At 50.2% G+C, this 12,560-nt stretch overlaps 1 protein-coding gene across 2 annotated transcripts in view; it reads right to left on the reverse strand.

The window, feature by feature from the left end:
• Nucleotides 1-12,560, reverse strand: part of ARHGAP32 (Rho GTPase activating protein 32) — a 137,297-nt gene that overhangs the window by 84,773 nt on the left and 39,964 nt on the right. For both annotated transcript variants that reach the window (XM_054395651.1, XM_054395650.1), the window contains exon 5: nt 2,438-2,524. In XM_054395651.1, the coding sequence (XP_054251626.1) occupies nt 2,438-2,524 (87 nt within the window). The remainder of the gene's footprint in view (nt 1-2,437; nt 2,525-12,560) is intronic.

The following is a 12,560-nucleotide window of genomic DNA, read 5'->3' on the forward strand; positions in this document are numbered from 1 at the left end:
AGGAAAAGGTGACTAATTTTATGCCCAGCTTTAAAGGGATGAGGCCAACCCCTCATATTTCAGTTGAGTGATGCTGAAAAAAAAAAGTAGAGGTCCCCAGCAGTAGGGCTTGACCTACTGGACAGCCAAAGTCCTCAGCAGTAGGGCTTGACCTATTGGACAGCCAAAGTCCTCAGCAGTAAGGCTTGACCTACTGGACAGCCAAAGTCCTCAGCAGTTGGGCTTGACCTACTGGACAGCCAAAGTCCTCAGCAGTAGGGCTTGACCTACTGGACAGCCAAAGTCCTCAGCAGTAAGGCTTGACCTACTGGACAGCCAAAGTCCTCAGCAGTAGGGCTTGACCTACTGGACAACTGAAGTCCTCAGCAGTAGGGCTTGACCTACTGGACAACTGAAGTCCTCAGCAGTAGGGCTTGACCTACTGGACAGCCAAAGTCCTCAGCTCAGTTAATCTTGCTGCAAAGCATCACTTTCCATAGCCAAGCCAAAGAATTCCCCATGTTGTCCCCACACAAATCAAATCTGTCTTCCCAGAAATGTCCCTGCAAAGCATCTGAGAGCCTGACACAAGTGTCAGGTGAGCTCCTGGGCAGTTGACTCACTCCAGTTAGGGCTCCAGCAACACCTTGCACACTCTCAGCTGGTGATTTGCTACTCCTGGAGTTTGCTCCTGCATGAACACGTTCTGCAGGGTGTCAGGAACCAATTATACCTGAGGGTATCCTGTTAATCCTTAGAGGTGTCAGGAAGGTGGTAGAAAGATCAGAGATGGCCTTCTTCCAGGTTAGAGAATCATGGAATTGTTTGGGTTGGAAAAGCCCTTTCAGACTGGAAGTCCAACCCTTCTCTAACTCTACCAAGGCTGGTGCTAAACTATGGCCCTCAGCACCACATCTCTGTGGCTTTTAAACGCCTCTAGGGATGGGGATTCAGACACCTCCCTGGGCAGCCTGTTCCAGTGTTTGAGAACCCTTTCAGTGAAGAAGTTTCTTCTCATGCCCAACCTAAATCTCCCCAGATCCAATCTAAACCTCCACAACCACAACCCCCCCCCAAAACCCTGCTCTATGAATTACTGCCATTTCTACAGGCTCAGCTGCAACAGCCAGGAGAGAAGGCAAAGCTCACCTCTGCACTCAGCACTGTGACTGCAGCCTCAAACCCAACAGCCAGGAGAGAAGGCAAAACTCACCTCTGCACTCAGCACTGTGACTGCAGCCTCAAACCCAACAGCCAGGAGAGAAGGCAAAGCTCACCTCTGCATTCAGCACTGTGACTGCAGCCTCAAACCTGAGGACTCAAAAACTATCACAACTCCAATTTCCTTCAACCCCCTCAAAAAATGTCCCTTCTCAGTCACTGTGCTGCTCTTGGCTGGGGCACAGACACGTGTCCACTGCCACATTTTCTGACAAGAGGGGAATTATTCTGTGTGCTTCTATCACACTGACCACACTGCTGTGTCTCAGCCTGTGCCAAGTTCCACCTCCTCACCAGAGCAGGAGGAGGTTTTGCTTCCCACAGCAGCGTGCACAAAGAGGGAGGGCAGAAGAGGAAGGTGACTACACATTGATGTTTCTGTGGTTCTAATGCCACTAGGCTGCTAAAAACACAGAGAGGCAGACTCCACAATGACTTCAGTCTAAACTGCTGAGACGTGCTCAAGAAGTGCTGAGATGAATGATGGAAAGAACTGAGCTAAGGGCAGAAAAATGACCAAATGCAGGCATTAAGCCTCAGCTGATTTTGTCAATGCAATCTGTCTCCTACAAACACCTGCATTCAAAACACTAAAATCAAATCCCCATTCAGGCAGCACCTCACAGTCACTGCAGCCCTAGGAGCAGATGAACCTGGGGTAGAAAGCAGCAGATCTATCTGCTTGGGTTTGATGCCACAGCAACAGAGGCAGCAAAAGAATCTCACACCAGGTATCTGCAGACCCAACTGGGAAGGGATCAGGAATTCCCATCTCCTGGCTGCCATCAACAAAAGCACTGCCCAGCATTCTGCTTCATGCACTTCCTCTGTCTGTGTGCCTGGTGTGTCCCTGTGGCAGTGCACACCCCCCAGCTGACAGCCACACGTTGGCAGAGCCTCAGCACGCAGGCCTGGGGCTGCAGGCTAATTGCTGTGCAGCTCAGCACAAGCTGCAGCAAGGATTATTTGCTTAACAGATTCCTTTTCCTCCCCTCCATGCTCTTTTTCTTCATACTATCTGGTTGCAATGCCACCAGCAGCAGCTTTCTGAGGAGCATCCTTCTAAGGAGCATCTTCTTGAGGAGCATCCTCCTGAGGACCAAGCTAGGCAAGGAGTGGAAAAAGCCCACAGGTGCTGCAGGAAAGAGGTGTATCCACATATTCCAAGGCTGTGCTGCCAACCAGAGTGCAATCCTGCCTGCCAAAGGAGCTGAGGGACAGAAAAGATGGGCTTTACCTGACAGGAGATCTGTACCAGGTAGACCAGTTCCTTGGATTCACAGCCGTTCCTCGTTACTTCATTCTGTTCCTCCGGGAGCGAAAGCTACACCAAGGGAGAGGGGAGGGGGTGGGGAGAAGAGGGAGAGAGAAAGCCCAGGTCAGTGAGCAGGATAAGCCAGGCATGGCATAATGCATAGAGCACAGCACTCACAGCAACTTGCTCCAAGACACACTGAGTACCAGGGAACTGGGGAAGGGCTTGACTGTCTGGAGCTGTCAGACAGAAAACAGTCAGCACTCAGGGTTAACACCAGCCCCTCCAGTGCCACTGGGACTGACCCAGCCCCTCCAGTGCCACTGGGACTGACCCAGCCCCTCCAGTGCCACTGGGATTGGCCCAGCCCCTCCAGTGCCACTGGGATTGGCCCAGCCCCTCCAGTGCCACTGGGTTTCACACAGACCCTCCAGTGCCACTGGGTTTCACCCAGACCCTCCAGTGCCACTGGGTTTCACCCAGACCCTCCAGTGCCACTGGGTTTCAACCAGACCCTCCAGTGCCACTGGGTTTCAACCAGACCCTCCAGTGCCACTGGGTTTTAACCAGACCCTCCAGTGCCACCGGGATTGACCCAGATTCTCCAGTGCCACTGGGATTGACCCAGACCCTCCAGTGCCACTGGGATTGACCCAGACCCTCCGGGTGCCACTGGATTTTGGACACTGGGTTTCACACAAACCGTCCAGGGCCACTGGTTTCACACAAATCCTCCAGAGCCACTGGGTTTCATACAGACCCTCCAGTACCACTGTGATTTACCCCAGACCCTTCAGTGCCACTGAATTTTGGGCACTGGGTTTCACACAGACCTTCCAGTGCCAGTGGGTTTTGCCAGAGGGTTTCACACCCTCCAGTGCCACTGAGTTTTAGCATTGGGTTTTACTCAGACCCTCCAGTGCCACTGAGCTTTAGTCAGACCCTCTAGTACCACTGAATTTTGGGCACTGGGTTTTACACAAACCCTCCAGTACCCCTGGGTTTTAGAGACCATCCAGAGCCACTAGGGTTTTGCCACTGGCTTTTACCCAGACCCTCACTCCAGCACCACTTCACCTGACAGTTTAAAAGTAAAAATACAGCTCAGAAATAAAGCAAGGGAGGCAAACTGTTCAAGGCAGGGATTAAAGCTCCGCTTTAGAAGGCTGCAAAATTAATTGTTTGCTGAAAATATCTCTATAAATATTCATGTATCAGATAAAAGTGAATCCCCCTCCAGTTTCAGTCTTTTTATTTCACTGGATATGTTCAGGCAGACATTAGACAATAAAATCCATCTCCTGGTTTCAGGGCTGTCGAGCAATTGCCCACAACACAGCAGTTTATGGCACCACTCATCACACACAGTCATCAAACACATCAGCAGGATGGGGTTTTTGGAAGAGCAGTGAGCTTTAACCATCTCCTTCCTGTGCATGTACCCAGCACCAGCACCAGTCCTGTGACCCAAACCATTCCATCATCAGGTCTGTTCCTACTGTTCACAGAATGGTTTGGGTTGGAAGAGACCTTCAAGATCATCCAGTTCCAACCCCCCTACCATGGGCAGGGACACCTCCTACCAGACCACGTTGCTGAAGGTCTCATCCAACCCAGCCTTGAACACCTCCAGGGAGGGGACATCCCTGGGCAACCTGTTCCAGTGTCTCCTCACCCTCACTCTAAAGAATTTATTGAATTAAATTAAAGGACTTCCTGGATGCCAATTCCTTTCCTGATTGTTGTGTAGAGACCATCAGAACTCATCAGATTCTTCTGCACCTGCAGAGAATTCAGAAGATCTCTGGGCCAAAGGAAGACTTTCTGTTTCCCACTGAGACAATGAGCTCATCTCTAAGCTAGGAGATAAAGACAGTGATTACAGGAGTCTCCTGCAGAGGAGAACCCATTGGTCATTCCTCTTGTAGAGAGAAACAGCAGCAGAGTGCACAGGAGGGTAAGTTAGTTCTGATAGGGCACACTGTGGAGGCTTACTCACTAGTTTCACAAGGTACAACTCAGGGTCTGTGCATTTCTAAATACTTGCTCTCATCTCTCCTCTCCAAAGTAGCTTTGGAAGCTGCCTTCTGCTCTCCCTCCAAGAATAATCCTCCATCAAACCCTGGCAGATCTGTGCTTGGAGGGAAGCAACTGAGAGACTCCTTAGTTTGTCTGGAGCTCCACGATTTCAAGGCTACTGTGAGGCTGGCTGGAAGACACAGGGGATCTGCCATGGCTGAGATCCAGTCAGCAGAGGCTACTGAGTGTGGAGAGGATTTCCATCAGAGCAGAGGCAGCACCATCCTCCTTTCAGAGCACTCTCAGCCTTCTCTTCTCCACACTGAACAACTCCAGTTCCCTCAGCTGCTCCTCATAAGACACACTCACCCCTTTCACCTCATGCCACAACCTGTCCATCTGTGACCCCACTCAAGAGAGCAGCACCTGGCACAGTGGTCCAGGCAGGATGAAGAGGTCACAGAGGGATTCAAGCTGCCCAGCATGGAAGGATGTGAGGAGGCAGACGGCATGAATCAGCCTCAGGAGCAGGCATGAACTTCACCGGGTTCCATCTCAACCACAGTGCACAGCTGTAGAACTCTGGAGGAGGGAAGTGATGGCAAAAATGTTGCAGAAAGTGTCTTTTGCCAGGAGTTTGAAGTCAGTGGAAATGCTGATGGCTGTTCCTGGCAGAGGACACATCATTGTTCCAAGGCAAGCTGGTAATCTGCTCACGTTTTTCCAGGGAGCAATTCAAGGCAACCAGACACACACCACTGGCACTGCTGCTGCTGCTCACACTCAGCCCTGGCTCAAGGCTCATCAAGTTTCCAAACCATTGCTGACAGCATTAGGAACACACCTGACGATCTTCATAGAACCACAGAATGGTTTGGATTGGAAGGGACCCTCAAGATCATCCAGTTCTAACCCCCTGCCATGGGCAAGGACACCTCCCACCAGCCCAGGTTGCTCAAGCCTCACCCAACCTGGCCTTGAACACCTCCAGGGAGGAGGCATCCACAGCCTCCCTGGGCAACCTGTTCCAGTGTCTCATTATCCTCACTGTTAAGAATTCCTTCCTCATCTCCAGTCTCAATCTCTCCTCTCCCAGCTCAAAGCCATTCCCCCTCATCCTAACCCTACAAGCTCTGGTCAAAAGTCCTTCCCCAGTTCTCCTGTAGCCCTCTTCAGCTACAGGAAGATGGCTTTAAGGTCTCCCTGGAGCCTTCTCTTCTCCAGGCTGAACAGCCCCAACTCTCACATCTTCAAAGTCTTTTTGAACCAAACTGATTCTATGAGTTTGGGGTTTCATTTCTTCTCTGATGCCTCCCTGATGTCCCTCCCCTCCTTCACTTATGACATTGGTGCAATTCAGGAAATCAGATGAGGGGAAAACCACAGGAGAAATGTCACCTTTATGCATTGCTTTGGAATGCATGCACTGGGTGAGAAGTATGTCTGGTGGCCAAGGGCATGAAATGTGAGGCTGATTTTCCTGTGAAACAGCCACAGGATCATGCAACCTAAGATCCCGTTGCTACGTTTTCTTTGGAAAACAACAATTCTGGAGCCCAAATACCCTGAAGAAATTAAAACCCCAGACACTGAGCAAACTCAGAGATAAAGAACTTCCCCACTACCCCCTAAATAACCCTGGGTGGTTCAAACACCACTTCTGGGCCCACTGCTTGCTTCAGTTTGTCTTGCAATAGGGCACCTCCAAGACTTGGGTTTTTTTGATATATTTGAAGATATTACTTCATTATATTGGAAATTTTAGCTTGGCAAATTGGTTTTCCACCAGGGAAACGTTTTCTACCTAATTACCCTGACAGCTTAAATGCATTTCTCTGGCCTATTTTTCTTCTCTCCAGATTTATCTTGCTAAATTGTCTAATTATCCTCCCACACTGTTCCCCATCTTCTCCTGCTTTCTCCTCAACTGTGGCTTCAGAGTAGGAAAAGAACATTTCCAACAGTGGCTTCGTTATCCAAACACAAATATCCTGAAGTAATGATGAAAGTGAAGACAAGACTGACATGTTTAAAGAGTATTTTTATCTCTGAAGCTCCATTTCTTCCCTTGGAGAGCTCAAAAAGCAGAACCCAAAACCAGCAACAACAAATCCAAAATCAAGCAGAGCTCAGCAGGACCCTTTAGCTCTTGCTGAGCCTTCATCAGATCCCCCTCTAGGGCTGCTCTTCTCCAGGATCAACAGCCCCAGAGCTCCCAGCCTTTCCTCCTCATAGAGATGCTCCAGGCCCCTCAGCATCTTTGGATCCTACTCTGGACTCTCCCCAGTAGTTCCCTGTCTCTCTTAAACTGGGGAGCCCAGAGTTAGACAGGAATCTCCAAATGTGTCCTCACAAGGGCAGAGTAGAGGCATAGGAGAACCCTGCAGTTTTTGCTAGTGGCAAAGCAGAGGACTTCTACCCCTTCCAGTCAGAGTTTTGGTCAGGTGGACACTCCCCATGCCACTTTATCCATGCTGGACTGCCTTTGTAACACTGCTCTCAGACACCAAGCACAGCAGGATCTAGCTTCACAGACTCATGGAGCAGCTTGGGTTGGAAAGGAGCTTGAAGATCATCTAGCTCCAACCCCCCTACCATGGCAAAATGAATGCAGCATTCAAGGTTTGGCCTCACTACTGCCCAGTACAGGATGATCACTGCCCTGGTCCTCCTGGCCATGGGCAGCTGGTGCCTCACTGAAGATGAAATCAGGAGGAGCCATGACACAACTTGACTCTCCCTACAGTCAGCAACACACAGCTGGGAAAGGTCTCACTTCCAGTCCCCAGCTCCCAGCTGAGCTGCCGACACAGCCACCTTCTGTCTCTGCTGCTGGAGTTTGTTTGCTTTAATTCTTAAGCCAAGTGGATTGGATTCTGAAGCTCACTGAGACATAAAGTCTCAGAGAGTTGTTCTCAGGCCTCCCTCTCCCAGATCTTCCTGCTTCAAGCCACAAATGTTTTCTCCTGTGGGCTCACCCTTTTCTTTCCTCTAAACGTGTAAGAAGGTCGAGCTCCACAAGCAATGAAATATTCATTACAACTTCTCAGAGGCAGTCATTAGGGACTCCATTAGGAAAAAAACAACTTCTTCAGGTCTGGAAACGGAATGTTTTCATCAAGTTAAAATATCTGATGTGATTAAAAACAAACTAATGAGCTCCCCCCCCCGCCAACCCTGCTCCACCAAGCTGCGTGCAGAGCACTGCCCCAGGCACTTGATGACTGGCAAGGAGGACCCTGGAAGGCTCCAAAGATGGATTTGCTGGGTTTGTCTTTGGTCTTTAAAGCTCAGTATGAACTTTGTTACAGTGAAAGTGGTGAGAGGCTGGAACAGGTTGTCCAGGGAGGTTGTGGATGCCCCCCTCACAGGGGTGTTCAAGGCTGGCAGGGGGAAAAGGAGGGGGGGAAAAAGGAGGGGGGGAAAAAGGAGGGGGGGAAAAAGGAGGGGGGGAAAAAGGAGGGGGGGAAAAAGGAGGGGGGGAAAAAGGAGGGGGGGAAAAAGGAGGGGGGAAAAAGGAGGGGGGGAAAAAGGAGGGGGGGAAAAAGGAGGGGGGAAAAAGGAGGGGGGGAAAAAGGAGGGGGGGAAAAAGGAGGGGGGGAAAAAGGAGGGGGGAAAAAGGAGGGGGGGAAAAAGGAGGGGGGGAAAAAGGAGGGGGGGAAAAAGGAGGGGGGAAAAAGGAGGGGGGAAAAAGGAGGGGGGGAAAAAGGAGGGGGGGAAAAAGGAGGGGGGGAAAAAGGAGGGGGGGAAAAAGGAGGGGGGGAAAAAGGAGGGGGGGAAAAAGGAGGGGGGGAAAAAGGAGGGGGGGAAAAAGGAGGGGGGGAAAAAGGAGGGGGGAAAAAGGAGGGGGAAAAAGGAGGGGGGGAAAAAGGAGGGGGGGAAAAAGGAGGGGGGAAAAAGGAGGGGGGGAAAAAGGAGGGGGGGAAAAAGGAGGGGGGGAAAAAGGAGGGGGGGAAAAAGGAGGGGGGAAAAAGGAGGGGGGGAAAAAGGAGGGGGGGAAAAAGGAGGGGGGGAAAAAGGAGGGGGGGAAAAAGGAGGGGGGGAAAAAGGAGGGGGGAAAAAGGAGGGGGGGAAAAAGGAGGGGGGGAAAAAGGAGGGGGGGAAAAAGGAGGGGGGGAAAAAGGAGGGGGGGAAAAAGGAGGGGGGAAAAAGGAGGGGGGGAAAAAGGAGGGGGGGAAAAAGGAGGGGGGGAAAAAGGAGGGGGGAAAAAGGAGGGGGGGAAAAAGGAGGGGGGAAAAAGGAGGGGGGGAAAAAGGAGGGGGGGAAAAAGGAGGGGGGGAAAAAGGAGGGGGGGAAAAAGGAGGGGGGGAAAAAGGAGGGGGGGAAAAAGGAGGGGGGGAAAAAGGAGGGGGGGAAAAAGGAGGGGGGGGAAAAAGGAGGGGGGAAAAAGGAGGGGGGGAAAAAGGAGGGGGGGAAAAAGGAGGGGGGGAAAAAGGAGGGGGGAAAAAGGAGGGGGGGAAAAAGGAGGGGGGGAAAAAGGAGGGGGGGAAAAAGGAGGGGGGGAAAAAGGAGGGGGGGAAAAAGGAGGGGGGGAAAAAGGAGGGGGGGAAAAAGGAGGGGGGGAAAAAGGAGGGGGGGAAAAAGGAGGGGGGGAAAAAGGAGGGGGGGAAAAGGAGGGGGGGAAAAGGAGGGGGGGAAAAGGAGGGGGGGAAAAGGAGGGGGGGAAAAGGAGGGGGGGAAAAAGGAGGGGGGGAAAAGTGGAGGGGGGAAAAGTGGAGGAAGGAAGCAATAAATGTCACAGAGGCAAACAGGAATGGTACACAAGTATCTCTTTCAAATTCCTTTTCCATTCCACAATATCACCCAAATGAAACCTTTCCTTAACAAAAGCAGCTGCAAGGGTGTGTGAAATGAGCAAGGGTACAGGTGCCCAGCAATACCACACTGCTGTCAGAATATGGCTGCAAATGCTGCAGTAATTACTGGCACAGATCCCTCCAGGTCCAATAAACCTGGCCCCAAGCAGAGGGCTTTGATGTAAAAGAATGTGAGCACATATTTGAGTGTCTTGACAGAAATGTCTGTCAGAGAGCATCATGCAAACAGCACTTCTGGCCCAGGGAGGGGATTTTAAACTTGCTCTGTTTCAAACTTCTGCGATTTGACTCTTGTGAAGCTGTTGGGAGCTTGTCCCCTACATCTCCAGAGCATATCAAGTTGTTCCCTGTGAATTCCTTGCTTTGAAAATATGGAAGACAAAGAAGAAAGGCAGAAAAGGGAAGCAGAGAGAGCAAACCCAGCTACTCACAGAAGCCTGTTGTAAGGAATCAGAGTAAGAAAAAAGCCACAAAGTCAAACAAATAGATTCCAAATAATTCATTTCAAGCCCCCAGCTGCTGAATTTGGAGCCCAAGAGGCACTGCCATGCAAACAGTGCTGTACTTTGGAAGCAGCTACTCCAAACAGTTCCTCTACTCTACTCTGGCTGCCCAGCCAAGCACAAAGGCACAAATTAAACACACACACACAAAAAAAAAATCTCAGTTTCTCTGCCTTTGGGCAAGTATTAAGCTCAGATTTTGGAGTAACACAGGAACTGTGTCACCAGCTCTTGTCCCACTAACCAAAACCTCACAGGAAAGGTGTCCCTCAGCCTGATGCAACTAAGAGGGGAAAAGCAGCATGTGAAGAGATCCCCTTTATTCACACATGCAAATCTGGGGGCAAGGCATAAAGGCTTAGTGGGTCACATGAAAAGCAACCAGCAAAGATAGGCAGGAAATAGGAAGTGGTTTAAGTCCAAGTCTCCTCCTCAAAAGACAAGGAGAGCTGAGCCAGCACAAAGGGAGAACTTACGACACATCCTAAGAGTGACTTGGGATTTCCAAGGGAAGGAGCCCTGGCAATTCTCATCATGATTTCACAGAGGGCTTGTAGATGCCTTGCACTGCTCATTGAAAGCCTGCAGTAGGACTGAGCTGCCTGAGGCAGGAATTTCAGAGGTAGGCACGTGGATAAAAGTCATTCCTAGAAAGCCCAGATGCCGATTTTTGCCTGGTTAATAATTTACTGGCTATGAATGAAAAAACACATGTAAAACTGATCTGTCTGCTGTCTGTTTTCTGTGGCTCCTGCCAGCGTGGCACCTAGGATGAGTATTTTGTGCCTCTGCACCTGATTAAAGATTTATCCAGAGCTGTGTTTCACTTACATATACATCTGCATCAAAAAGAAACTTGTGATGAAGGCTTAAAGACTATTCAGACCTAAGTTCTGAGTCCATATACACTCTCTTTTTCAAGATATCATTTATATTCTGTTTTTTATACTAGCATTGGCTATTATATAGTTTATCTAGTAGTATAAAGTTTATCTTATATAGTTTGTAGCTATTTTGCATTCCAATTACTACAGAAGGATGCGTGGAAGGTCAAAAGGAAATGAAATAAATTCTAAACTCATCTCATTTTCAAAAGCCACCTTTGCTCAACATCCCCTGACAACAAAGAAAGTGTCCTAGGTGTTGTTAGCAAGTTTGGAACACATCTAGCACCCTAAAATGCAGCACACATCCATTGTTTTTGTTCCTTTAGTTAGTAGAAGATGCACTAGAAGTTTAAAATCCGCTCAATTCTGCTGAGGCAGGAAAGAAACCACTGCTGGGATGTTCCCCGGTTAATTCCTTCTACCTCATTAATATGGATTTCAGAATGACTACCTCAGTGCAAAAAAAAACCCTTCCCAAAGGCCACAGGTTAAGCTTGGGGAGGAGAGCCACAGTTTGCATTATCCTGAGCTGTAAAACTGGTAACATAAGGCAGGCTGCACACAAATGCCATAACCCTCCCTCCCCCTTCAAACTACAGACTAAAACCTGCCTGGAAAACCAAAATCTTTCCTGATTGCCACACGAGCACTTGGTGCCATCCTCAAGGTGTTCTGCCAGCTGCTTTTCTTTCAGCATTACCATCAGATTGTGGCAGCAAACAGAAAAGGGATCTTGTAGGGAGCAGGCAGGAGCTCCTGCAAGGCTGAGCGCTACTTACCCCTGCTCCAATGATCTATTCTTTCCATGGATGGGCTCCCTAGCCAAGGCCTAACAGCTCCAGGTCTCTCCGTAGCTTCCCAGCAGCTAATTGAAAAAACCTTGCAGGCATCAGCTCCGAAACGCAACGGCTCCAGGCTGGCAAAATCAGACGAAAGTCCTGAGGTGCAGCTCTCCCGCTCGCCTCCCTCCCCGCTGCCGCCGCTGCCGGGGCTGAACGTGCCTATGAATAGCATGGAGGAGCTGCCTCCACGGCCCCGTCAGCCGTTTCCACGCTGCCCATTTCATGCTCAATTTGCACTGCAGAGAAACCAGTGGTGCGCTCCGCTCTCTCCCTCGCTCCCTCCTTGGAAAGGTCCCGCAAGAGGAGCCGTGGAGTTTCACAAGAGCCAAGAGAAACAAGGAGGGAGGGAATGCACGCAGGGGTTGTGCTCAGGCGAGCGCACAGCGCTCTGCTGCTACAGCTCCAAAGGAGGAGAAGGGGAAAACAAAACAAAACAAAACAAAACAAAAACCAACAAACCCCACAACAAAAAGCATGACAGCAAAGTGCCCTCACATGCCTGAAAGCCAGCAGAGTTTGAGGCAAGCTGATTCCTCACCGCTGGCTCTTTCCTGCTGGGATCCAACGGCACGGAGCTAAAGCTCCACCAAATTCCTCTCCCGTTCCCGGTGCTGTGCAAGCTGCAAATCAATGCAGGATGTGTGCCCTAGTGCCCAGGGACAACGCTGCTCTGTTCACCCCCTGCATGCCCTACAGAGAACAGGTATTTAAATCCTAGAGTCACAGAATGTTTCCTTCTCTGGAGGCTTTCAAAACCCACCTGGATGTGCTCCTGTGTGACCTGCCCTAGGTGATCCTCCTCTGACAAGGGGCTTGGACTCAATGATCTCCAGAGGTCCCTTCCAATCCCTACTTTCTATATTTCTATGAATGGTTTGGGTTTGAAGAGACCTTATAGATTAAAAGTTTGCTGGCAAAATCTTCCTTGGTCTGTTAACACCCTAAACATGCCACCTTGTCCAAGGGGTCCACACTCTGAGCACAGAATGAAGGGCACTCTGGCATCTGCAACATCAGACTCACCAGCAGGATGCTAT

Source organism: Indicator indicator, chromosome 34 (genome assembly GCF_027791375.1).
Source record: "Indicator indicator isolate 239-I01 chromosome 34, UM_Iind_1.1, whole genome shotgun sequence".
Taxonomy (NCBI): domain Eukaryota; kingdom Metazoa; phylum Chordata; class Aves; order Piciformes; family Indicatoridae; genus Indicator; species Indicator indicator.